Consider the following 27145-nt stretch of genomic DNA (forward strand, 5'->3'; position numbering starts at 1 on the left):
CAGGTGATAGGTAAATTGGCCATTGTAAATTGCCCCTAGTGTAGGGAGGTCATAGGGAATATGGGATTACTGTAGGGTTAGTATAAATGGGTGGTTGTTGGTCGGCACAGACTCGGTGGGCCGAAGGGCCTGTTTCAGTGCTGTATCTCTAAAATTAAAAAAAATTAGGAAAGGCAATATAAACTAAACGGTGCAATATTAAACGGGGTGCAGGAACAGAGAGACCTTCAGAAATATTTGGAGATGACAAGGCAAGTTGAAAAAGGCTGTTAAAAATCATATGGGATCCTTAGATTTATAAATAGAGGCATGGAGTACAAACACAAGGAAGTTATGTGAAACCTTTATAAACACTGATTAGGCCTCAATTGTGTTCAGTTCTGGGCACTTTAGGAAGGATGTCAGTCTTAGAGAGGATGCAGAAGAGATTTACTAGAATAGTACCAGGGATGAGAAACTTTAGTCCAGTGAAAAGACTGGAGAAGCTGGCATTGTTCTCCTTAGAGCAGAGAAAGCTCATGGGGATTTGATGGGGCGGCTAGTTTTTTCAGCCGGCACAGACACGATGGGTTGAATGGCCTCCTTCTGTGCTGTAACTTTTCCATGATTATACAGTGGTGTTCAAAATCATTAACAGTTTTAGTAGATTAAATAAAGAGAAACTGCTTCCAATTGCTGAAGGGTCGATAACCAGAGTGCACAGATTTAAGGTAATAGGCAAAATAACCAGAGGAAACATTTTTTTACTCAGTGAGTTGTCATCTGGGTGGTGGAAGCAGATTCAATACTAACTTTCAAAAGGGAATTGGATGAATATTTGAAAGGAAAAAAATGACAGGCTATGGAAGAGAGCAAGGGAGGGGACTAATTGGACAGCTCTTTCAAAGATCCAGCACAGGTATCATGGCCTCCTTCTATGCTATACCATTCTATGATTCTAATCACGGAGGATTGGATAAATGCAAGAAGTACATCAGGGAACACCACTCTTGCACATAAAAGCATCGTATCTCAGTTGAATTTAGTGGACTGCACAAACTTACAAGGGGAGAGGAACTGGGAAGGAAAAATGAGTTTTGAATCCCCATCTTAAGATAGAAAAATAAATTTACGAATTCATTTTATTATAAACGCCATTACAAACTCGGAATGCAGCAAATTAATTATTAACGCTCTCATTTTGCACACCTCCACAAGCCAGCTACAACTTACAAGGAACAACCTGCCCCGTCTACTGTGACTGCCACGTATGAATTGCTACTTATTCAGCGAATAAGCTTCAACACGCGCCCTGGCAACTGTCAGTCACTGCCTGGGGCGGGGGGAACAACACGTCAGTACCGTCTTTTCACGTGCCCGCGTGGAACTTAACATTCTACTGAAGGAGGGGGAGGGAAGGGAAAGGGGATGAGGGAACGGGACGATTGGGGTGAGAACGCTTGCGCAATGAAGGCCTGGCGAGAAGCGGCTGTGCGCGTGCGTGAGGGAAGGTGGGGCGAAGGGCTGTGCGCGAGAGGGGGCCGGGCGACGGACTGTGCGCGTGCGCGGGAGAAGGCAGCTGCGAGGGGGTAGCTGCGCGTGCGCGATGGAAGGTAGCTGCGCGGGAGCAGTGCGCGTGCACGTGCTGTGTTGTTCGGAGACATGGCGACAGCAGCGGCCTAAAATCCCCGTCACCTCAAGTAAACCGCAAACATACTGCGCGGGTGAGCCGAGAGCAACATGGCCAGACACAGAAATGTCCGTGGACTGAAATATGACGAAGGTACTGAGCACCAGCAGCATCGTGGGCTGATTTGTTGTCAGATCCTTCGTGCCGGCAGAGTGCGATGGCCGTGGCTGCTCGAGCCTTGGACTCCCGCTTTACTCCAGGAGCAGGAGGGCAGCTCAGCTCAGCTCAGCTCTGGGCCTTTCTTCCACCTCTGATTTAACCGGAGAATTAAAACTGGCCATGGTGCAGAAGGGTGTAATAATAATCATTAATTGTTATTCGTGCTTGTTAAATAATCTTCGCACCCGATATTGATTTTGTGCAAATCTGGTGAAGCAGTTGCACACAACATTCCTCAATGATGTTAGGATACACGTTTAAAAAAACTGACTTGTAATATTGTGATAACTAATGCACAATTATTGTTTGAAGTGTGGCTTAATTTAATTACTGGTTACAGCAATAATACTGATTACTCATGACAAAGAAGCCAGAGTAAAAGATTTGAGAGGAGCTCAACAAAGTATATCTTTATTCCATTGCTTATGATACTTATTTTAGTTATACTGAAAGTTACATTTACTTTTGATGCAGATTTAGATTCATCAAGGTGATGCCACGAACAGTGTTAAAGAGTGGGTGGCACATTTCAATTTTTATTTTAGTTCTTACAGTAATATTTTTAGCGTGATATACAAGTGTGCAGTGAAGTTTTTCAAATATCCCACGTGTATGTATGATGCATATCTAGAAATTTTACAACCTCCCCAGTTGTAGGACAATTTACTGTACTCAATAATTACTTTTATATATACATACCTGTATTTAAATGAGACTTAATTTATTTAAGGTTTTTTGTGATAAAAATCCATGTTAGCTTTTTTGATTCAGTAGAATTTGAAGCCAGAGAAGCCTAGTGTTATCACCAGATTTATTTACAGTATTGGTAATATGCTGTACGAAATAACTTACTGGAGTCAATAAGATTTGTGTTGTGTAATACTCTTTAGTTCATCACAATTTTGGCTCACTGATCAGAAGTACTACTTCAGTTATTATACTGCGCCGAATGATCTCTTCAGATACAAGCCAAGAACATTATACACATTAACTGTTATATTTTACTGAAACCCGTTCTTAACACCTCTGGAGTTGTACAAAGTGGGCTTGTATCTGATTTCTCCACATCAAAAGTTCCTGATCTTGACCAAATTTTATCAAGAAGTTGCTGAGTGGAGTCAAGGATTTTCCCTTGGGAAGGAAAATTGGTAGAGTTGGACTATTCACAACCAGTTACGCTGTAGCATTGAAAGAGGCCTTGGAACAAGTTGTCAGTTCATTTTTCATTTTACTTTGAAGAATGTACCAAGCAGCTTAAATAGATATATTCCCTCTTTTGATCTTGCAAAGCCATGCAGCATTCCTTAGTAGAATAACTATATTTCTCTTAATCTAGATGTTGTTTAGTGCCTGCTGACAGTTGTCAAGTGATGCTTCTGTCAACATTTCCCTTTTTGTAAGAAATGTAGGCTTTTTTTAATTAGTTCATGGGATGTGAGCGTCGCTTGCATGACCAGCTTTTGTTGTCCATCCCTAATAGCCCTTGAGAAGATGGTGCTGAACTGCTGCCTTGAACTGCTGCAGTCCCTGTAGTGTAGGTACACACACCGTGCTGTTCAATGATTTTGACCAAGCGACAGTGAAAGAACTGGTGTAGTGGTAATGTTACTGGACTAGTAATCCAGAGGCCTGGATTAATGATTTGGAGACATGAGTTCAAATCCCGCCATGGTAGCTGGTGGAATTTAAATTGGTGGAATTTAAATTCCGTGAATTGAGTAAATCTGCATTTAAAAAAAAACTGGTTTCTGTCATGGTGACCATGAAACTACTGGATTGTTCTAAAAACCCATTTGGTTCACTAATGTCCTTTAGGGAAGGAAATCTGTTGGTCCAGCCTACATGTGACCCCAGATCCACAGCAATGTGGTTGACTCTTAACTGCCCTTTGAGATGGCCTAGCAAGCCACTCAAACTGCTATAGAAAAGTCGACCCAGGCACTGGAAACGACAAAGGCACGCTCTGCCCGGTCGACACTGCAAAGTCTTCCTTACTAATGTTTGGGGATTTGTGACAAAATTGGGAGAGCTGTCCATTGGACTACTCAAGCAACGGCCTGACAGTCATATTCACGGATTCATACCTTACAGGCAATCTCCCAGACTCATCCATCGCCATCCCTAGGGTGGTGGCACAGTGGTGTACAGTCAAGCGAGAGTGGTTCTGGGAGTCTTAACATTGACTCTAGATCCTGTGAAATCTCATGGCATTCGGTCAAACATGGGCAAGGAAACCTCCTGCGGATTACCACCTACCGCCCTCCCTCAGCTCATGAATCTCATTGAAACATACAAAATTCTTATAGGCCTTGACAAGGTTAATGCAGGAAAGATGTTTCCCCTGGCTTGGGGGGGGTTGGGGTGGGGGCGAGTGGGTGCTTGAACCAGGGGACATAACCTCGATAGGAGGTATTTATTTATTTTATTTAGAGATACAGCACTGAAACAGGCCCTCCGAGTCTGTGCTGACCAACAACCGCCCATTTATACTAACCCTATATAGTAATCCCATATTCCCTATCACCTCCCTACACTAGGGGCAATTTACAATGGCCAATTTACCTATCACCTGCAAGTCTTTTGGATGTGGGAGGAAACCGGGGAACCCGGCGAAAACCCACGCAGACACAGGGAGAACTTGCAAACTCCGCACAGGCAGTACCCAGAATCGAACCCGGGTTCCTAGAGCTGTGAGGCTGCGGTGCTAACCACTGTGCCACTGTGCCGCCCACAGGTGGGCCATTTAGGACTGAAATGAGGAGGAATTTCTTTACTCAGGGTGGTGAATTTGTGGAGTTCTCTACCCCAGAGAGCTGTGGAGGCTCAGTCATTGAGTATGTTCAAGACAGATTGATAGATTTCTAGATATTAAAGATATCAAGGGATATGGGGATAGTGCAGGAAAATGGCATTGAGGTCGAAGATCAGCCATGATCTAGTTGAATGGCGGAGCAGGTTTGAGGGGTTGAATGGCCTACTCCTGCTCTTATTTCTTATGTTTCTATAAATCAGTACTCCATGTTGAACACCACTTGGAAGAAACATTGAGGGTAGTAAGGGCACCGAATGTACTCTGGGTGGAGGGGACTTCAGTGCTCATGACCAAGAGTGGCTTAGTAGCACCCTACTACTGACTGAGCTTATCGAGTCCTGTGGGACATATCTGCCAGACTGGGCCTGTGGCAGGTGGTGAGAGAACCAACGAGAGAAAACCTACTTGATCTCGCTCTCACCCAATCTACCTGTCGCAGAAACATCTACCCATTAGACTATTGGTAGGTGTGACCACTGCACACTACTTGTGGAAATGAAGTCCTGTCTTCACACTGAGGATACTGTCCATTGTGTGGGGTGGCACTACCACCACTGCGCTAAATGGGATAGATTCAGAACAGATCTTGCAGTTCAAAACTGTGCAATCATGAGGTGCTGTGGGCCATCAGCAACATCAGACTTTATTCAACCACGATCTGTAACATCATGGCCTGGCATATCCCTCTCTATCATTACCATCAACCCAGGGGATCAACCCTAGTTCAGTGAGGAGTGCAGGAGAGCATGCCAAGAGCAGCACTAGGCATACCTAAATATGAGGTGTTAACAGGTGAAGCTACAACCTAGGACTACATGCATGCTAAACAGCGGAAGCAGCATATGATTGATAGAACTAAGCAATCCCACATTAATGGATCAGATCAAAGCTCTGCAGTCCTGCCACATCCAGTCGTGAATGGTGGTGAACAACTAAACAACTAACTGGAGAAGGAAGCTCCACAAATATCCCCATCCTCAATGATGGGGGAGCCCAGCACGTCAGTGCAATAGACAAGGCTGAAACATTTGTAACCATTTCCAGCCAGAAGTGCCAAGTGGATGATCCATCTCGGCCTTCTCCTGAGGTCCCCAGCATCATAGATGCCAGTCTTCAGCCAATTCGATTCACTCTATATGATATCACGAAACAACTGAAGGCACTGGATACTGCAAAGCTATGGTCCCTGACAACATCCTGGTTATACTGCTGAAGGCTTGTGCTTCAGAACTAGCTGCACCCCTAGCCAAGCTGTTTCAGTACAGCTACAACACTGGCATCTACCCGGCAATGTGGAAAATTGCCCAGATATGTCACAAAGCAGAACAAATCCAATCCAGCCACTTATCGCGAAGTGATGGAAGCTGTCATTGGCACGACTATCAATTGGCACATCATCTTCTCTTCTTCTTTGGCCTCCTTATCTCGAGAGACAATGGGTAAGCGCCTGGAGGTCAGTGGTGTGTGGAGCAGCGCCTGGAGTGGCTATAAAGGCCAATTCTAGAGTGACAGGCTCTTCCACAGGTGCTGCAGAAAAATTTGTTTGTCGGGGCTGTGGCACATAGACAGCAGTAATCTGCTCACTGATGTACAGTTTGGGTTCCACCAGCGTCACTCGGCTCCAGATCTCATTACAGTCTTGGTCCAAACATGGACAAAATAGCTGAATTCAAGAGGTGAGGTAAGAATGACTGTTCTTATCATCAAGGGAGCATTTGACTGAATGTGGCGTCAAAGAGTCCTAGAAAAATTGAAGTCAATGGGAATCGGGGGGAAAACTCTCCATTAGCTGGAGTCATACCTTGCACAGAGGTTGTGGTTGTTGGTGGCCAATCATCTCAACCCCAGGACATCACTGCAGGAGTTCCTCAGGGCAGTGTCCTAGGCACAACCATCTTCAGCTGCTTCATCAATGACCTTCCCTCCAACACAAGATCAGAAGTGGTGATGTTTGCTGATGACATCACAGTGTTCAGTATCATTTGCGACTTCTCAGATAGTGAAACAGTCCATGCCCGCCTGCAGCAAGACCTGGACAGCATTCAGGCTTGGGCTGATAAATGGCAAACAACATTTGTGCCACACAAGTGCAAGGCAATAACCCATCTCCAACAAGAGAAAATCTAACCATCGCTCCTTTGATGTTCAATTGCAGCAACACACCAAACCTCCTTTGACAGCCCCTTCCAAACTCCGACCTCTACCATCTGGAAGGACGAGGGTAGCAGAACATAGAACGCCACCACCTGCAAGTTCCTGTCCAAGCCACACATCATCCTGTCATGGAACTGTATCGTCGGTCCTTCACTGTCGTTTGGTGAAACACCCAGAACTCCCTTCTTAATAGCCTTGTGGACGTACCTGCACTATATGGACTGCAGCGGTTTAAGAAGGTGGCTCGCTACCACCTTCTCAAAGGCAATTAGGGATGGGCAATAAATTCTGGCCTTGCCAGCGATGCTCGCATTCCCGGAGCAAATTTAAAAACAAAAGTCAGGATGGTGTGTGACTTGGAGGGGAACTTGTAGGTGGTGGTGTCCAATGTCCCTGCTGCCCTTATTCTCGGTGGTAGACATTGCGAGTTTGGAAGGAGCCTTGGGGAGTTGCTGCAGTGCATGTTGTAGGTTGTAAACACTGTAGCCATGGTGTGCAGATGGTGGAGGAGGGAGTGAATGTTGAAGGTGGTAGGTGGGGTGTTAGTTAAGTGGACTGATTTGTCCAGCATGGTGTTGAGCTTCTTAAGTGTAGTTGGAGTTGCACTCATGCAGACAAATGGGGACTATCCATCACACTCCTGACTTGTGCTTTGTAGATGGTGGATAGGCTTCTGGGAGTCGGGAGGTGAGTTACTTGCTGCAGAATTCCCAGCCACTTCTTGAAGCCACAGTATTGATATGGCTGGTCCAGTTAAGTTTCTGGTCATTGGTAACCCCCAGGATGATGTTGATGGCTGATTAATTAATGGTAATGTCATTGAATGTCAAGGGGAGGTGGTTAGATTCTCTCTCGTTGGAGATGGTCATTGTCTGCCACTTGTGTGGCACGAATGTAACTTACCACTTATTTACCCAAGCCTGAATGTTGTCCAGATCCTGCTGCACGTGGGTACTGACTGCTTCATTATCTGAGGAGTTGTAAATGGAACTGAACACTGCAATCATCAATGAACATCCCCACTTCTGACCTTATGATGGAAGGAAGGTCATTGATTAAACAGCTGAAGATGGCTGGGCCTAGGACATTGCAGCACTCATTAAGACATTCATAACTCTGTACATCAAGATCTCAAGCTCTAATTAAAAATTCTAAATATAGAAGCCTTTTATAACAAGAGAATGTCAGATATTTGGGAAGGCTAGACACTCTACCCGCTTGAGCCAACTCAACGAAGCTGTTGAATAAGCTGAGATGTGTGTCTCCTTTGGTTGAAAGAATTCTACTGGTAATCGGTAGAAATCCTTGTTTTTTTACGTAGGTGGAGAAGGTAGTGGGATGGATGTTACAATTCTGAGCTGCCACTTTCTCCATTTCTCCAGAGTGCTCTTCCACATATTTGATCTTTTAGTTTTTCTCGGTCAAATTGCTCATTATCCTCATTATCAGGTCTGTGACCTGAAACGTTAACTCTGTTTCTCTCTCCACAGATACTGCCAGACCTAATGAGTATTTCCAGGACTTCCTGTTTTAATTTCAAATTTTGAGCATCTGCAGTATTTTGCTTTTATTATGCTTTTTATCCCCATTTGTTGATGCACTGCACTCAGGTAGGGGAGGGCTGACTTTCGAAGCTGTGGTGCATTCTATTGTTGTGTGTGTTTATAACACTTCGTTAAGTTCATGCTGCTTTCTGTATTGTTTTATGGAGTCCTTCAGGAATTGTTGATTGGCACTTTCTAACTACATGGAATTCCCTGTCATCTGCGTCCTTTACGGTATGTTGCCTCCCTTATGCCAGGATAAAGTACATCATGGAGAAGGTGCAGAATATTTTGTGGGTGGAGGGGGCACAGCCAGAAATCACGGTCCATGTTGGAGCCAATGATGTAGGGAGGAAGAGTGTTGAGGTTCTGTAGTTAGAGTTTAAGGAGCTAGGGAGGAAGTTAGAAAGCAGGACCTTGGAGGTAGTAATCTCTGGATTACTGGCAGTGCCCCACACTAGTGAGAGTAGAAATAACATATGCCAGGAAGGGAGGGTACTACCCCCCCCCCCCCCCCCCCCAAACAAAAGTGTTGGATCAAGTTCTGGGGAATGAGATGGGTTCAGCAGAGAACGTAACAGAGGGGGAGCAACTTGGGATTAGTGGTCATAGTGTCATAAGGTTTAGATTAGTTTTGGAGAAGGACAAGGAGCAGTATAGAATAAAAATGTTTAACTAGAGGAGGGCTAATTTCAGTGATTTGAGGAGGGATCTGGCCAGGGCAAATTGGAGTTAAAGACTTGCAGGTAGAAATGTAGTGAAGCAATGGACAGCCTTTAAAGAGGACATGGTCTGGATACATTTCCGCAACATAGGAACAGGAGTAGACCATTTAACCCCTCGAGCTTGTTCCGCCAATCAGAGATCATGGCTGATCTGTGACTGAATGCACCTTTGCCCCATTTCCCTTAATATCATCGACTAACAAAAAACGATCAATCTCAGTTTTAAACTTAATTAAACTAGCATCATTTGTGGAAGAGAGTTTCAAATTATACCATTCTTTCTTTGAAGAAGTGTTTCTTAATTTTACTCCTGAAAGGTGTGGCTCAAAATTTTACTGTATGCTCCTGGTCATAGACTCCCCAACTAGTTGAAATAGTTTCTCCCAATCTACCCTATCTGTTCCCCTTAATATCTTGAAAACTTTGATAAAATCACTCCTTAATCTTCTAAATTCCAGGAAGTACAACCCTGGTTTGTTTAATCTCTGCTTGAGCTTAACCATTGGGAGTCCGAGTATCATTATGGTAAACTTAAGCTGCATTCCTTCTTCAGACCAATATATCCTTCTTCTGGTGTGGTGCCCAGAATTGCTCACAGTACTCCAGGTGTGGTTTAACCAGGGCTTTGCATAGCTGAAACATGATTTCTACTCCGTTGTATTCTATTTGCCCTAGATAATGAAGGCCAACATTCTATTCGCCTTTTTGATTATTTTCTGTACCTGTTTATAACATACTAATGATCTGTGTACCTCTACCCACCTCCCCAAGTCTCTTTGGACCTCCACCGTGTCTATCATTTCACCATTTAGAAAGTACCCTGCTCTATCCTTTTTAGGACCAAGGTACATGACATAAGAAATAGGAGCAGGAGTAGACCGTACGGCCCTTCGAGCCTGCTCCACCATTCAATATGATCATGGCTGATCTTGGGCTTCAACTCGCCACTCTCCATATCCCTTGATTCCCTAAGAGATCACAAATTTGTCTATCCCAGCCTTAAATATATTCAACAATGGAGCATCCACTAACCTATGGGTAGAGAATTCCAAAGATTCACAACACTTGAGAGTGAAGAAATTTCTCCTCTTTTCAGTTCTAAATGATGATCCCTTTATCCTAAGATCATGCACCTGTGTTTTGGATTCCCCAAACAGCAGAAACAACCTCTCAGTATCTACCCTGTCAAAGCTCCTTCAGAATCTTGTAAGTTTCAATGAGCTCACCTCTCATTCTTCTAAACTCTAGAGAATGTAGGCCCAATTTACTCAGCCTGTCATCATAGGGCAATCCTCTCAGCCCAGGGACCAATCTAGTAAACCTTTGCTGTACTACCTCCAATGCAAGTATATCCTTCCTTAAATATGGAGACCAAAACCAGTACACCAGGTATGGTCTCACTGAAGCCCTGTACATTTGTAGCAAGACTTATTTATTGTTGTACTCTAATCCCCTTGCAATAGAGGCCAGCATGCCATTTGTTTTTCTAATTGCTTGCTGTACTTGCATGCTAACTTTGTGTTCTTTGTACAAGCATGTCCAAGTTTCTCTGAACATCAACATTTACAAGTTTCATGCGTTTTTAAAAGAAAAATTCTGCTCTTCTATTATGATTAAAGTGAATAACCTCAAACTTCTCCACATTATACTCCATCTGCCACCTTGTTGCCCACTCATTTAACCTGCCTATATGTCTTTGCAGCCTCTCTGGTTCCTCATCACAGCTTGTATTTCCACCTACCTTTGTATCATCAAACTTAGGTACATTATTCTCTGTCTCTTCATCTAAGTCATTAATATAAATTATAAATAGCTAAGGCCCCAGCACTGACCCTTTCGGCACTCCACTAGTCACAGTCTGCCAACTTGAAAATGCCCCGTTTATGCCTACTCTTTGCTACCTGGGAAATAGTGAACATAATACAATTGAATTCCATGTTAAGTTTGAAAGTGACATCCATGTCCATTAACCAACCCTGTATCCATGCTGATATATTGCCCCCAACTCCATGAGCCCTTATCTACCTTTTATGTGGCACATTATCAAACGCCTTTTGGAAATCCAGGTATAGTACATCTACTGGTTCCCCTTTATCTACCCTACTAGTTATATTCTCAAAATATCTAATAACTTTGTCAAATATGATTTTCCTTTCATAAAACCAATTTGATCTTGCTTGATTATGCTATGATTTTCTAAGTGCTTAGATTTTCTAAGACTTCCTAATAATAGATTCCAGCACTTTTCCAATGACTGATGTCAGACTAACTGACCTGTAGTTCCATTTTCTCTCTCCCTCCTTCTTGGACAGCACTGTTACATTTGCTAACTTTCAATCTGCTGGGACCGTTCCAGAGTCCAGAGAACTTTGAAAAATCATAGCTATCGCACCCACCATCTCTTAGAACCCTAGGATGTAGGCCATCAGATACTGGTGATTTGTCAGATTTTAGTATCTTAAGTCTCTCCAAAACCTTTTCTCTGTTAATTACTTTAATTTTCATACTCATTTTAGCCCCTAGATTACCTGCTATTTCTGGTATGGAACTTGTATCTTCCATTGTGAAGACAGACGCAAAATATTTGTTCAGTGTCCCTGCGATTTCCTCATTCCCCATAATTTCTGCTTCTAAGGGACCAATGCTTACTTCAGCTAATCTCTTCCTTTTCATATGCTTGTAAAAGCTCTTCAATCTGTTATAATATTCCCTAGCTAATTTACTCCCGTATTCTATTTATTCCTTTTTTTTAAATCAACGTTTTGGTGGCCCTTTACTGGTTTCTAAAAGACTCCCAATCCTCAGACTTGCTACTATTCTTTGTAACATTATAAGCCTCTTTTAATCTAATACTATCCTTACCTTCCTGAATAAACCACGGATGGATCTTGCTGAGTATTTTTCAATGAAACATATTTTTGTTGAGCATTTTTGAATTGTTTCTTTAACTGTTTCCCACTGTTTAATCGCCATACCTTACCCAATCAACCTCAGCCAGCTGTCTCCTCATACCTATGTAATTGGCTTTGTATAAGTTTAAGGTTTTTGTTTGTGAATGGAGTATGTCACTTTCAAACTTAACATGGAATTCAATTGTATTATGATCAGTATTTCCCAGTGGATCTTTTACTATGAAATTACTAATTAATCCTGCCTCATTACACAATACTAGATCTAAAATCGCTTTATCCCCAGTTGGTTCCACAATGTATTGCTCCGTGAAACTGTCACAAAAACATTCCACAAATTCATCTTCTAGACCACCTTTGCCAGGTTGTTTGATCCGGTCTCTATGAAGATTAAAGTCCTCTGCATTTATTACATTGCCTTTGTTGCAAGCTCCAGTAATTTCTTGTTTAATTCTCTGGCCAATGGTGTAACAACTGTTATGGGGCCTATAGACTACTCCCACCAGTGTTTTCTGACTCTTGCTATTCTTAATCTCCACCCATACTGATTCCACTTACTGATTTTCTGAAGCTTTCTCACTAATGCCACCTTATGTCATCCTTTACTATCGGGCTACCTTTCCTCCTTTGCCATTCTATCTGTCTTTTAAAAATATTGTTTACCCTGGAATATTTATTTCCCAACCTTGGTCACTTTGTAACCACATCTCTGTAATGGGGCAATTACATCTAAACCATTTATTTCTATTTGTGCCACTAGTTCATCTATCTTATTGCAGATGATTCCTGCATTCAAATAAAGAACCTTTAATTTCATTTTTTTATTGCTGTTCCCAGCATGGACCTTACTCGCTGATGCACAATTGCTGTCTCACTCTGCTTGTCTTTATCCATATTGCTAGACTGTTCTATTGCCTCGACTTTTCTCTTTGGATTTCTAAATCTCCCTTCACCTAAACTCTCTCTTCTCTCACCCCTGCTGGTTTAAAGCCCTATTTGCAGCCCTCATTACACCATTTGCCAGGACACTGGTCTCAGCTCGGTTTAAGTGGAGCATAAACCAACGGAAGAGCTCTCTCTCTCCTGAGTGCTGGTGCTAGTGCCCTATGAATGGAAACCCCTTCTTCCTACACTACTCTTTGAGCCACATGTTTAATTCTCTAGTCTACTTGACCCTATGCCAATAGACGTGTGGCTCAGGTAATAATCCAGACATTAATGTTCTGTGTTTTAATTTGGATCCTGTCTCCTCAAACTCTCTCAGCAGAACATAATTCCTAGTTTTACCTATGTTGTTGTTTTCTATGTGGTCCATGACAACTGGATCCTCCTCCTCCCACTCCAAGTTTGTCTCCAGCTGTGTGGAGATTTCCTTAACCTTGGCACCAGGCAGGCAACACAATCTTCGGAGCTACTAGACGTGACTGCAGATAACAGTGTTTAGCCCCTGACTATACTGTCCCCTATCATTATCACGTTCCTTTTCGCTCCCTCCACTTAAATGGCATCCCGCACCATGGTGCCATTGTCAGTTTGCTCATCCACCCTACAGTCCTTGTTCTCATTTGCATAGGTAGCAAGCACCTCATCCCTGTTGGTCAAAGTCAAGGGCTGAGGCTCCTCCATCACTACATGCTGCATCCCATACCTGCCTGACTCGCAGTCACATCCTCCTGCCACTGACCAGTGACCAACTCTAACGTTAACCTCGAGGTGTGATTACTTCCTGGAATAAAATGTCCAGGTAACTATCCCCCTCCCTGATGCTCTGCAATGTCTGCAACTCAGACTCCAGCTCAACAGCTCTGAGCCCGTTGGTCCGGCTGCAAACATGTATTGCGGATATGGCTGCCTGGGACTGCAGTGCATTCCACAGATTCCCTCATATTGCAGTCATGGCACATCACCATCCCTGCCATGTGTGTCTCACCTTCTTTATTTCGCCTTATTTATTTAATTAGTCAACTAGCTATGAATTTACTGAACTAAAGTAACAGCAAGTTAGAGTCCTGAGCTTGCAGACAAAAGAACAGACACCAGCTATTGGAGCTTGAACAAAAAGGCATAAAAAGCAGCACATCTTTGCCCCTTTGCTCTGAATTCCCACCTGCACCAAATTCCTGATATAGCACTCAGTCCTCAAAGTACTTTTTTGTCAGCACACTCTCTGCAGTAGCAAAGCCTGTTCTCACATTTGCCCAGATTGAAATCCATTTGCCACAGTTTTTCTCATTCACTTAATCTCTCAACATGTCTTTGTAATTTTACGTTTCCATCTACATTGCTTACAATGACGCCTATCTTTATCATCAGAAAATTTGGATATGTGGCTTTCTACGCTATTATCTAAGTTGTTAATGAATACATTGAATAGTTGAGGCCTCAACACAGATCCTTGTGGAGCACCACTAGTCACGTCCTGCCAATTAGAGTACCTGACCATTATCCCTATTTTCTGCCTCCTGCCACTCAGCCAGTTTTCTAACCAGGTCAGTAATTTGCCTTCAAATCCATGAGCTTCAACTTCTGCTACCAGTCTCTTATGATCAGATGTCTTCTGGAAGTTTATATAAGTAACATCCATAGACATTCCTCTGCTCACTACTTTAGTCACCTCTTCAAAAAATTCAATCTAATTCGTCAGGAATTCCTTTACAAATCTGACTGTCTCTGATCAGCTGAAAATTTTCAAGATGTTCAGTCACCCTATCCTTAATTATAGACTGTAGCAATTTCCCAACAACAGATGTTAGGCTATACAGATGTTGGCTATTTATAATTCCCTGGTTTCTCCCTCTCATTTTTATCTATTCTCCCACATTGCTGTGGGTCTGGAATTGCTGTGGGTCTGGAGTCACATGTAGGCCAGACCAGGTAAGTCAGCAAATTTCCTTCCCTAAAGGACATTAGTGAACCAGATGTGTTTTTACAACAATCAACAGTGGTCTTAATTCCAGATTTATTAATTGAATTCAAATTTCACCAAATGCCGTGGTGGGATTCGAACCCATGTCCCCAGAGCATTAGCCTGGCCTCTTGATTACTAGTCCAGTGACATTGCCACTATGCCACCACCTCCCCCCGTATGCAATGTTCTCACCTACTTCTTTTAAAACCCTGGAATGGAAACTGCCTGATCCTGGGGATTTGTCACTCTTCAGTGCCATTAATTTCTCCATTACTGTTACTTTGCTAATGTTAATTTTGTTGACTCCCTGTCCCTGATTCAGTAATAGTTTCCTTGGGATGTCTGGCATTCTGACCTTTTCCTCTACTGCAAATACTGACAAGGGGGGCAGGGAGGTAAACCAAAGCTAGAGCTCTGTGGTTGATGGAATTGAAGAGTAGGATGAAGCAGAAAAAGGGGGGGGTGTATGACAGATGTCAACTTGATAATACATGGAAGAAGCGGGCTGAATATAAAAAGTACAGAAGAGAAGTGAAAGAGGAAATGAGAGGCAAAGGGACAGGGCCAATCTATACTCACACTAAAATAAAAGGGAATCCAAAAGTCTTCTATAGGCATATTAACAACAAAAGGGGCTGTCAGTGAAGCAATTGGGATGACTAGGGACCAAAATGGAGCTCCAATAAAACTCAAGAAGCTCTACACCATCCAGGATAAAGCATCCCGCTTGATTGGCACCCCATCCGCAAACATTCACTCCCTCCACCACCGACGCACAGTGGCAGCAGTGTGTACCATCAGCAAGATGCACTGTAGCAACGCACCAAGGCTCCTTAGACAGCACCTTCCAAACCCATGACCTCTACCAAATAGAAGGACAAAGGCAGCAAATGCATGGGAACACTACCACCTGCAAGTTTCCCTCCAAGTCACACACCATCCTGACTTGGAACTATATCGCCGTTCCTTCATTGTTGCTGGGTCAAAATCCTGGAACTCCCTTCCCAACAGCACTGTGGGTGTACCTACCTCCCATGGACTGCAGCGGTTCAAGAAGGCAGCTCATCACCACCTTCTCAAGTGCAATCAGGGATGGGCAATAAAGCCTGGCCTGGCTAGAGACGCCCATGAATGAATAGTAAAAAGAAAAGGCAGAATGCATGGCCGAGGTACTAAATGAGTACTTTGCAATGGTGTTTACCAAGGACTTTTCCAACACTGGCAAATGAGGAGGTTGTCAGGATAATGTATGAGATGAAAAATAACATGGAGGTACTAGAAAGGCTGGAAGTACTTAAACTGGATAAGTCACCCGGTCCGGATGGAATGCATCCTAGGTTGCTGAGAGAAGTAAGGATAGAAGATGCAGAGGTACTGGCCAGAATCTTCCAATCTTCCTTAGATACAGGGGTGGTGCCAGAGGACTGAACGATTGCAAATGCTATACCCTTGTTCAAAAAAAGGGGAGAAGGACAAATGGAGCAATTAACAGGCCAGCTTTTAGAAACAATAATCTGGGAGAAAATTAATAGCCACTTGGACAAACATGGACTAATAGAGAAAACCCAGCACAGATTTGTTGAGGGTAAATATTGAACTGACTTGAGTTTTTTGATGAGGTAACAGAGGGTGGATGAGGGCAGTGGCATTTATATTGTGCATATGGACTTTAAAAAGGCATTTGATAAAGTACCACATAATAGGCTTGTTTGCAAAACTGAAGCCCATGGGATAAAAGGGGCAATAGCATATATATAAAACTGGCTAAGGGGTAAAAAGGAGAGATTTGTGGTGAATGGCTGGCTGTCTTTTTGCAATGGAGGGAGCTATTTCCAAAAGGTATTTGAAAAGGTGCCACATCAAAGGTTACTACACAAAATAAGAGCTCATGGTGTAGGGGATAACATAACTTAGCATGGATAGCGGATTGATTAGCTAACAGGAAGCAGAGAGTAGGGATAAATGGGGCATTTGCAGGTTGGCAAGCTGCAACTAGTGGAGTGCCACAGGAATCAGTGCTGGGGCCTCAACTGTTTACAATCTATATTAATGATTTGGATGAGGGACTGAATGTATGGTTGCTAAATTTGCTGATGACACAAAGATAGGTAGGAGAGTAAGTTGTGAAGAGGACATAAAGAGTCTGCAAAGAGATATAGAAAGGTTAAGTGAGTGGGCAAAATTTTGGCAGATGGAGTATAATCTGGGAAAATGTGAATATGTCCACTTTGGCAGGAAGAGTAGAAAAGCAGTACATTATCTAAGTGGAGAGAGATTTCAGAACTCTGCAATTCTGCGGGATCTGGGTGTCCTAGTACATGGTTCACAAAAAGTTAGTATGCAGGTAAAGCAAGGCAAATAGAATGTTGTCATTTCTTGTAAGGGGGATAGAATATAAAAGTAGGGAAGTTTTGCTACAGTTGTACAGAGTGTTGGTGAGATCACATCTAGAGTAGTACAATTTTGGTTTCCTTACTTAAGAAAATGCTTTATATAAATGAGTTCGAGGCAGTTCAGAGAAGGTTCACTTGACTGATTCCTGGGATGAAGGATTACCTTATGAAGAAAGATTGGAAAGGTTGGGCCAGTATCCATTGGTGTTAAGAAGAACAAAAGGTGATCTTATTGAAACATATAAGATCTTGAGGGTAAAGGCTGGCTACCTGACCCGACGACGTGTTGGGTTCGGGTTGGGTCGCATTTCTGGGTCCAGCATTTGGGCTCACGTCGGGCCGGGTCGGACACACTCAATCACCACCTCAGGTAAGTGGCTCCAATGTTAATTTACTTTTTGGGCTTGAAAGGTGGTTTTGTTAGTTATTTTAAGCTGGTGCAGATCAGCAACAAAGTGAAAAGCGGAAGGTAGGTTAACTGATGGTTGGGTTGCGTCGGGCATGGGAAAAAATGGAAGGACTCGGGCCGGATTGATCTCGGGGTCGGATGTGGTTCTGTCGGGTTTGGGTCAGGTTTCGTTTGCAAACCCAAGGCAGCCTTTACTTGAGGGGACTTGACAGGCTGGATGCTGAGAGGATGTTTCCCCTTATGGGAGAGACTAGAACTAGACTAGAACAGAGTTTAAAAATTAGGGGTCTCTCGTTTAAGACGGCAATGAGGAGGAATTTTTTCTCTGAAGTTTGTTTGTCTGTGGAATTCCCTTCCCCAAAGAGGAATGGAGGCAGGGTCATTGAATATTTTTAAGGCTGAGTTCGATAGATTCTTGATTGACAAGGGAGTCAAAGGGTATAGCAGTTAGACAGGAAAGTAGAGTTGAGGCCGCAATCAGATCAGCCATGATCTTATCAAATGGCGGAGCAGGTTGGAGAGGCCGAATGGCCTACTCCTGCTCCTAATTTGTATGTTCGTATGCAGTAGTGTCCCTCAGGGTTCCGTATGAGGACCACTGCTGTTTTTTGATATATATTAAGGGCTTGGGCTTGTTTTAGTCATTCATGGGATGGGGTGTTGTTGGCAAGGCCAGCATTTATACCCCATCCCCAATTGCCTTTGAGGAGGTGGTGGTGAGTCCCATCTTGAACTGCTGCAGTCCACTTGGTGTAGGGACACCCACAATGCTGTTACAGAGGGAGTTCCCGTATTTTGACTCAGCGATGATGAAGGAATGGTAATTATATTTCCAAGTCAGGATGCTGTGTGACTTGGAGAGGAACTTGCAGGTGGTAATGTTCCCATGCGCCTGCTACCTTTATTCGAGGTGGTAGAGGTTGTGGGTTTTTAAGGTGCTGTCGAAGGAGCCTTGGCGAGTTGCTGTAGTGCATCTTATAGATGCTACATGCTGCAGCTACTGTGCACCGGTGGTGGATAGGGTGCCTATCAAATGGGCTGTTTTGTCCTGGATGGTGTCAAGCATCTTAGTATTGTTGGAGCTGCACTCATCCAGGCAAGGAGGGAGTGTTCCATCACACTCCTGACTTGTACATAGTGGACAGTCTTTAGGGAGTCAGGGGGTGAGATACATGCTGCAGAATTCCCAACCTCAGACATGCTCTTGTTTATGTGGCTGGTCCAATTAAGTTTCGGGTCAATGGGGACCCCCAGGATGTTGATGGTGGGGGATTCAGCAATGGTAATGCCCTTGAATGTCAAAGATAGATGCTTATGTTCTCTTTTGTTGGAGATGGTCATTGCCTGGCACTTGTGTGGTGTGAATATTACTTGCCACTTCTCAACCCAAGCCTGAATGTTGTCCAGGTCTTGCTGCATGTGGGCACAGACTGTTGCATTATCTGAGCTGTTGCAAATGGAACTGGACACTGTGCAATCATCAGCGAACATCCCACTTCTGACCTTATAATGGAGGGAAAGTCCATAAAGCAGCTGAAGATGGTTGGACCTGGGACATGGCCCTGAGGAACTCCTGCAGCGATGTTCTGGGGCTGAGGTGATTGGCCTTCAACAACCACAACCTCTGTGCTAGATATGACTTCAGCCGGTGGAGAGTTTTCTCCTTATTCCCATTGACTTCAATTTTGCTAGGGCTCTTTGATGCCACACTTAGTCAAATGCTGCCTTGATATTAAAGACAGTCACTCTTACTTCTTGAATTCAGCTCTTTTGTCCATGTTTGGACCAAGACTGTAATGAGGTCTGGAGCCGAGTCTTCTGGTAGAACCCAAACTGAGCATTGGTGAGTAAGTGCTGCTTGATAGCACTGTTGACGACACCTTCCATTGCTTTGTTGATGATTGAGGGGGTACAGGGCATAATTACAAAATTTTGCAGATGATATGAAACTTGGAAATGTAGTAAACAGTGAGGGAGATAGTAAGAGATGTCAAGTGGACATAGGCAGGTTGATAGAATGGGCAGACACTTGACATGAAATTCAATGCAGAAGAGTGTTAGGTGATTTTTGGTAGGAAGCATGAGGAGAGATAATAGGTTAAATGATACAATTTTGAAGAGGGTGCAAGAAGAAAGATATATTGGGGGTGTTTGTGCACAAATTTTTGAAGATGGCAGGACAGGTTAACAATGCACTTAATAAAGCATATGGGATCCTGGGCTTTATAAATGGAGCCATAGACTGCAGAAGCCAAGATGTTTTGCTAATCCTGTATAAAATACTAGTTTGATCCCAGTTTGGAGTATTGTTTCCAATTCTGGGCACCACACCTCAAGGAGGATGTGAAGGCTTTGGAGAGGGTTCAGGAGAGATTGATTAGAATGGTTCCAGCGTTGCGGGACTGCAGTTACATGCATAAACTAGAGAAGCTGGGATTGCTCTCCTTGGAGCAGAAAAGGCTAAGAAGAGATTTAATAAAGGTGTTCAAAATCATGAAGGGTTTAGATAGTTTCTCTTTGCTTTGTTTCTTATAGCTGAAGGGCCAGTAAACAGAGGGCCCAGATTTAAAGGTGATTGGCAAAAATACCAGAGTTGACGTGAGAAAAATGTTTTTATGCAGCAAGTGATTAGGATTTGGAATATACTTCCTGATAGGGTGGTTGAAACATATTCAACAGTAGGTTTCAAAAGGGAATTGGATAAATATTTGAAGGGAAAAAATGAAGGGATATAGGGAAAACACAGGGAAGTGGCTTTAATTAAATTGTTCTTCGAAAGAGCCAGCACTGACTCAATAGGCCGAATGTTCTCTTCCTGTACTATTTTGTGATTCTATGGTGTGGTTAACTGGGATTAATCAGATTGTCAACCTTAAAAACACTCTGGTTGTATTTGACCCCATACCAGAGCTACACTAGTTTGGCAGGGGGATGGGAACCGGAGCTACGGATCAATGGATGGGGTAGCTGTTGAACAGGCAGATACAGAGTGCAGAGAGTCTGTGAGGAAGGTTAGACAGTTGACAGGGCAAAGTTGCAGCCAGTATGATGGGTTGAAGTGTGTCTTATTTTAACGCAAGAAGTGTCAGGAATAAGGGTGATGAACTTAGAGCATGGATCAGTACTTGGAGCTACGATGTTGTGGCCATTACGGAGACTTGCATATCACAGGGGCAGGAATGGATGTTGGATGTTCCGGGGTTTAGATGTTTCAAAAGGAATAGGGAGGGAGGTAAAAGAGGTGGGGGAGTGACATTGCTAATCAGGGATAGTATCACAGCTGCAGAAAGGGAGGTGGTCGAGGAGGGTTTGTCTACTGAGTCAGTATGGGTGGAAGTCAGAAACAGGAAAGGAGCAGTCACTTTATTGGGAGTTTTCTATAGACCCCCCAATAGCAACAGAGATACGGAGGAACAGATTGGGAGGCAGATTTTGGAAAGGTGCAGAAGTAACAGGGTTGTTGTCATGGGTGACTTCAACTTCCCTAATATTGATTGGAACCTCCTTAGTGCAAATAGTTTGGATGGAGCAGTTTTTGTCAGGTGTGTCCAGGAAGGTTTCCTGACTCAATATGTAGATAGGCCGACTAGAGGGGAGGCTATGTTGGATTTGGTGCTTGGCAACGAACCAGGCCAGGTGGCAGATCTCTCGGTGGGAGAGCATTTCGGTGATAGTGATCACAACTCCCTGACCTTTACTATAGTCATGGAGAGGGATAGGAGCAGACGGGATGGGAAAATATTTAATTGGGGGAGGGGTAATTACAATGCTATTAGGCAGGAACTGGGAGCTTAAATTGGGAACAGATGTTCTCGGAAATGCACGACAGAAATGTGGAGGTTGTTTAGGGAGCACTTGCTGCGACTGCTGGATAGGTTTGTCCCGATGAGGCAAGGAAGGGATGGTAGGGTGAAGGAACCTTGGATGACAAGAGATGTGGAACAGCTAGTCAAGAGGAAGAAGGAAGCTTACTTAAGGTTGAGGAAGCAAGGATCAGACAGGGCTCTAGAGGGTTACAAGGTAGCCAGGAAGGAACTGAAGAATGGACTTAGGAGAGCTAGAAGGGGACATGAAAAAGTCTTGGCGGGTAGGATTAAGGAAAATCCCAAGGCGTTCTACACTTATGTGAGGAACAAGAGGATGGCTAGTGTGAGGGTAGGGCTGATCAGGGATAGTGGAGGGAACTTGTGCCTGGAGTCGGAGGAGGTAGGGGAGGTCCTAAATTAATACTTTGCTTCAGTATTCACTAGTGAGAGGGACCTTGTTGTTTGTGAGGACAGCGTGAAACAGGCTGATATGCTCGAACAGGATGTTAAGCAGGAGGATGTGCTGGAAATTTTGAAAGACATGAGTATAGATAAGTCCCCGGGGCCAGACGGGATATACCCAAGGTTATTACGGGAAGCGAGGGAAGAGATTGCCGCACCTTTGGCGATGATCTTTGCGTCCTCACTGTCCACTGGAGTAGTACCAGATGACTGGAGGGTGGCAAATGTTATTCCCTTTTTCAAGAAAGGGAATAGGGATAACCCTGGGAATTACAGACCAGTCAGTCTTGCGTCGGTGGTGGGCAAATTATTGGAGAGGATTCTGAGAGACAGGATTTATGATTATTTGGAAAAGCATAGTTTGATTAGAGACAGTCAGCATGGCCTTTTGAGGGGCAGGTCATGCCTCACAAGCTTTATTGAATTCTTTGAGGATGTGACAAAACACATTGATGAAGGAAGAGCAGTGGATGTGGTGTATATGGATTTTAGCAAGGCGTTTGATAAGGTTCCCCATGGTAGGCTCATTCAGAAAGTAAGGAGGCATGGGATACAGGGAAATTTGGCTGTCTGGATACAGAATTGGCTGGCCCATAGAAGACAGAGGGTGGTAGTAGAAGGAAAGTATTCAGCCTGGAGCTCGGTGACCAGTGGTGTTCCGCAGGGATCTGTTCTGGGACCTCTGATCTTTGTGATTTTTATAAATGACTTGGATGAGGAATTGGAAGGCTGGGTTAGTAAGTTTGCCGATGACACAAAGGTTGCTGGAGTTGTGGATAGTGTGGAGGGCTGTTGTAGGTTGCAATGGGACATTGACAGGATGCAGAGCTGGGCTGAGAAGTGGCAGATGGAGTTCAACCTGGAAAAGTGTGAAGTGATTCATTTTGGAAGGTCGAATTTGAATGCAGAATACAGGCTTAAAGACAGGATTCTTGGCAGTGTGGAGGAACAGAGGGATCTTGGGGTCCACATCCATAGATCGCTCAAAGTTGCCACCCAAGTTGATAGGGTTGTTGGCTTTCATTAACAGGGGGATTGAGTTTAAGAGCCGCGAGGTTATGCTGCAGCTCTATAAAGCCCTGGTTAGACCACACTTGGAATATTGTGTTCAGTTCTGGTCGCCTCATTATAGGAAGGATGTGGAAGCTTTAGAGAGGGTGCAGAGGAGATTTACCAGGATGCTGCCTGGACTGGAGGGCATGTCTTACGAAGAAAGGTTGAGGGAGCTAGGGCTTTTCTCATTGGAGCGAAGAAGGATGAGAGGTGACTTGATAGAGGTGTACAAGATGATGAGAGGCATAGATAAAGTGGATAGCCAGAGACTTTTTCCCAGGGTGGAAAGGGCTATCACCAGGGGGCATAATTTTAAGGTGATTGGAGGAAGGTTTAGGGGAGATGTCAGAGGTAGGTTCTTTACACAGAGAGTGGTGGGTGCGTGGAATGCACTGCCAGCAGTGGTAGTAGAAGCAGATACATTCGGGACATTTAAGCGACTCTTGGATAGGTACATGGATGATAGTAGAATGAAGGGTATGTAGGTAGTTTGATCTTAGAGTAGGTTAAAGGGTCGGCACAACAACGTGGGCTGAAAGGCCTGTACTGTGCTGTACTGTTCTATGTTCACATGTTTCTACTGGTCCTTGCAGCCAGTCTCTCCTAGTTCCAGACTCCATTTCTATAGCAGTATCTCCAGTGCTCAATCATGGCCTCGCTGTCACATCAGATACAGTATCTGGGTGATAGATATAAGTGCCACTTGGTATATTTTCTGTATGACAGGCTCTGACTGAAATTATTGTGGTCTGATCCAAATAGAATCTGCTGTTCTGCAGTTCCATTGATGCAGGTTGTAAGTTAGCCCAGGAAAGCCAACATTATTTGGATTTTCAGTAATTCATTCAATTTGGTAAAACATTGGCCAGAAGTTTTCCCTTAGCAGAAGGTCAAGTCGGTGACGACCCTGCCCCCACCAGGCCTGGGGATCCAGTCCAGATTTTATGGTCCCCAGGTCCTTAATTGGGCTTAGGCGGGACTGCCACCTCATTGAGGCAGGAAGTCCCACCTAATGGAGCTGCCAATCCACAAGAAGAGGAAGGATGGCCCCGATTCAAAGGTGAGTTTTGGGGGCTTTGCTGGGGGTGATCAGTCGGGCCTCGGCCAGGCAAGGGGGCTTGACTGGGGGCCGGTGGTGGGGGGGTGGGGAATGTGGTTGGAATGTTGGGGGTGGTTGGGGTATCGGGGGCGGCCCTCCATTGGGCACAGGGTGCCTGACCAGGGGGGGACCCCACCCAGGACATCAGAAAGCCGCCTGTTTTTGTCAAATGGAGTTGGGAGCGGGTCGGGAAGGGGCCACCGAGCCTCCCACACCACTTTACGCATCCCACGCCACCATCCTGCAAGTATGGTTGGGGGTGGGGGAGGGGGGTGCAGGTGCAGAATTCTGACCTTTGTCTAAGTTGCTATTAAGACATTTATTATCCTTCACTTACCTGAATTCTAGGATGAGCAACAATTCTAAAGAGCAGTTTGGCATGCAATCTGGTTATAATCTAAAACTAAACTGGAGAGATCACAGAAACACGTTTTAAATACAATGTGCTGTGTTCCATGGAAGATACTGTGTTATGCCTCTCTTCTGGAAAGAACTCTATTCAATTTGTTGTTTCATTGCTGAGCTGTTCAAGTTGTCGAGGGTTATAAAATCTTGTCTGCCAACAGTTTACAAATAACAATTTATTTTACTATATCTTGACACACAGATGTTTTTTGAATGCTGTTTATAAAAGAAAAACTGCCTGAGAACTTACCAAATGGTAGGTTGTACTGTCCCTGGAAAGACTGGCATTTATACAATGTCTGAATTGTTGTAATTTAGGAAATGCAGCAAGATCCCGAAACAGCAATGAAATAAGTGACCATCGCCTGTTTTAGGAGTTGGTTGAGGAATAAATGTTGGTTAGGCTCTGGGAGAACTCCCCTGCATTTCTTCCATTAGTGCCATGGCATCTTTTAGGTCCACCTGAGAGAACAGATGGGGCCTTGGCTTATTGTCTCATCTGAAAGATGGCACCTCTCTCTTGGTATTGCACTGAAGTGGCAGTCTAGCTCTGGAATAACCTGGCAAAAACTATTAATTCTAGTTATTACAAGTGATTGCACTCATTTGCTGCTTTACAGCATATTTTCTTGCAACAATATTCATACATTGTACACGTAGTGTGGGCTAATCTATAATTTTTTATTTTCTGTGACTGGTCTGAGCATAAAATGTGGATTCAAAAAAGAGCTCTCCCTGAGTATTGCACTGGAGTGTCAGCTTAGATTTGTGTGCTCAAGTCTCTAGAATGGGACTTGAACCCACAGCCTTCTGACTCAGGCGAGAGTGTTACTTAGTGAACCACAGCTGACACCTGTTCTCACAGCTCTCTGATCCCTTGTAGAGGATTACCATAAGTTGGCGCTCATAAGCCCACGAAAAGTCTGTGGGCAGCTACAAGCCTAATGAATGGCGAGCGCTGTTATTTTGCTGGTGACTGCAAAATCCAGGCCAATGTGTTACTGAGCCACGCAGGCCAGAAAGTCCCTGGTTTATTCCCAATCTGTGCTGAGTTGGCAGATCTCCAGTGGGGGTGCACTTGGAGCATACAATTTACCTTCGTGGAACTGGGCTTGGTAGGAATAAATATCAAGGTTTATGCTACTGGTCTCTATCCTTGCTGGAAAGTACACTTCCATGGATGTGGAAAAGCATAAGATTAATATTGACTGTGGTGCCCTTTGGTTGAAAAGCTTGCTGCCTTTTGTTGTCAGATGAGGAACTCGAGGGTTAATGCCTGCGGGACGATACCTCAACATATGCCAGTTCCTTCAAACAGAAGGAGAGAACATTTGGCAGAAAGAATTCTACATTGGTATTGTTAATACAGGTTGCATTGGTCGATCAACCTCTGTTACTTAATTTCTAAATTAAACCAGGTTGGGTGATTTCACTTCAGTAATTAAGTTGGGGAAAAATTCTGCCAAGATTAAGAGTGCTTTATCTTCTGTAAACTAGTTATTTCAGTAGTTTTAACCCAACTAATCTGTAGCATGTATCATACTTTTCATAAACACTATGTGCCAAATAGCCAAGATTACTAAACACATTTGCAGACATAATGTTTTTGCTGCTTCTCCAAACAGCAGCACCTTTTTTTGAACCTTTTACAGTTAGCAGTCTTTCCAAATTTTAATTGAATTGCTTCAGTAGTTTTTACTTGTTCATGGGATACGGACGATGCTGGCAAGGCCACATTTATTGCCCGTTGCTAATTTCCCTGCGAAGGTGCTGATGGGCCTCTGCCTTGAAGCTATTACTTTTCTGTTCACGTTTTATTTAGCATTATCCTTTAGGTAATTTTTTATTAAAGATCCGCACATGGAAATCTGCAGGAAAAGACTGTTGTTACTGTGTCACAACTCTGGAAATCTGTAGCTGTTTTAAATTTTCCTAATGGTCTCTATTTCATTTATATTTTTGGTACTGATAATTTTACAACAGTTTCTGAAAATCAGTCAATGCTATTTATTTATAGACTTTGAAGATGATGACGTCTATGGCCAATCAGTAGAGGATGACTACTGCATTTCTCCTGCAACAGGTTTGTTAATGTTATGGCATTTCTTTGCATTGCTTACAGGTTAAGCCTGATGAGTAATTTTCCATTAAAGGTCAAGAAGGGAGACTTTGCATGTCACAAACTTTTTTTTTTGTACTTGTATTCTTATTTTTACAAGTTACTTAGAATGGTTCTGATGCACAAATGTACCCTCAAATATTCTGTAAAATTATGAATTGAATTTTTTGGGAATGTTTTTAACATTTGGAAGATTTAACCCAATTCGGTGGTGTTCCATTGCCTCCAATAACGTAATTGCCGTAGTTATGAGCTTGCAGTGAATGGACTGCAGGGAGAGAAATCAGAGTGGATAGGAATTTTGCTCTCTGGTGTCCACCAGTGTTTGTAAGTGTTTCTTTACTCCCTCCAAGTACTGTTCACCTGCCCAGGAGGTCATGATTGAAACTATATTACATAAGAAATTGGTGATGGATAGCTGCATTGTACTATTATTGACAGTTATTTGGAGGCTCAATATGCAGTCTTATCCCATTGCTTTTGCGCTTCCCATTTTAGTGTGATAGCCATCCAGATGTT

General features: G+C 43.7%; 1 protein-coding gene across 3 annotated transcripts in view; it reads left to right on the plus strand.

The window, feature by feature from the left end:
• The first annotated feature begins 1233 nt into the window (after positions 1-1233).
• Positions 1234-27145, plus strand: part of hbs1l (HBS1-like translational GTPase) — a 204926-nt gene continuing 179014 nt past the window's right edge. The window contains exons 1-2 of one of the 3 annotated variants that reach the window (XM_068026247.1): positions 1234-1333; positions 26525-26590. Coding sequence is in view for 2 of the 3 variants with exons in the window: in XM_068026242.1 (XP_067882343.1) it covers positions 1720-1762; positions 26525-26590 (109 nt within the window). In the remaining variant the exon portion in view is untranslated. Of the gene's footprint in view, positions 1334-1581; positions 1763-26524; positions 26591-27145 lie in introns of those variants that run through there. The other 2 variants (XM_068026242.1, XM_068026241.1) reach the window with 2 other exon arrangements.

The sequence above is a fragment of the Heterodontus francisci genome, chromosome 3 (genome assembly GCF_036365525.1).
Source record: "Heterodontus francisci isolate sHetFra1 chromosome 3, sHetFra1.hap1, whole genome shotgun sequence".
NCBI classification, from domain to species: Eukaryota; Metazoa; Chordata; class Chondrichthyes; order Heterodontiformes; family Heterodontidae; genus Heterodontus; species Heterodontus francisci.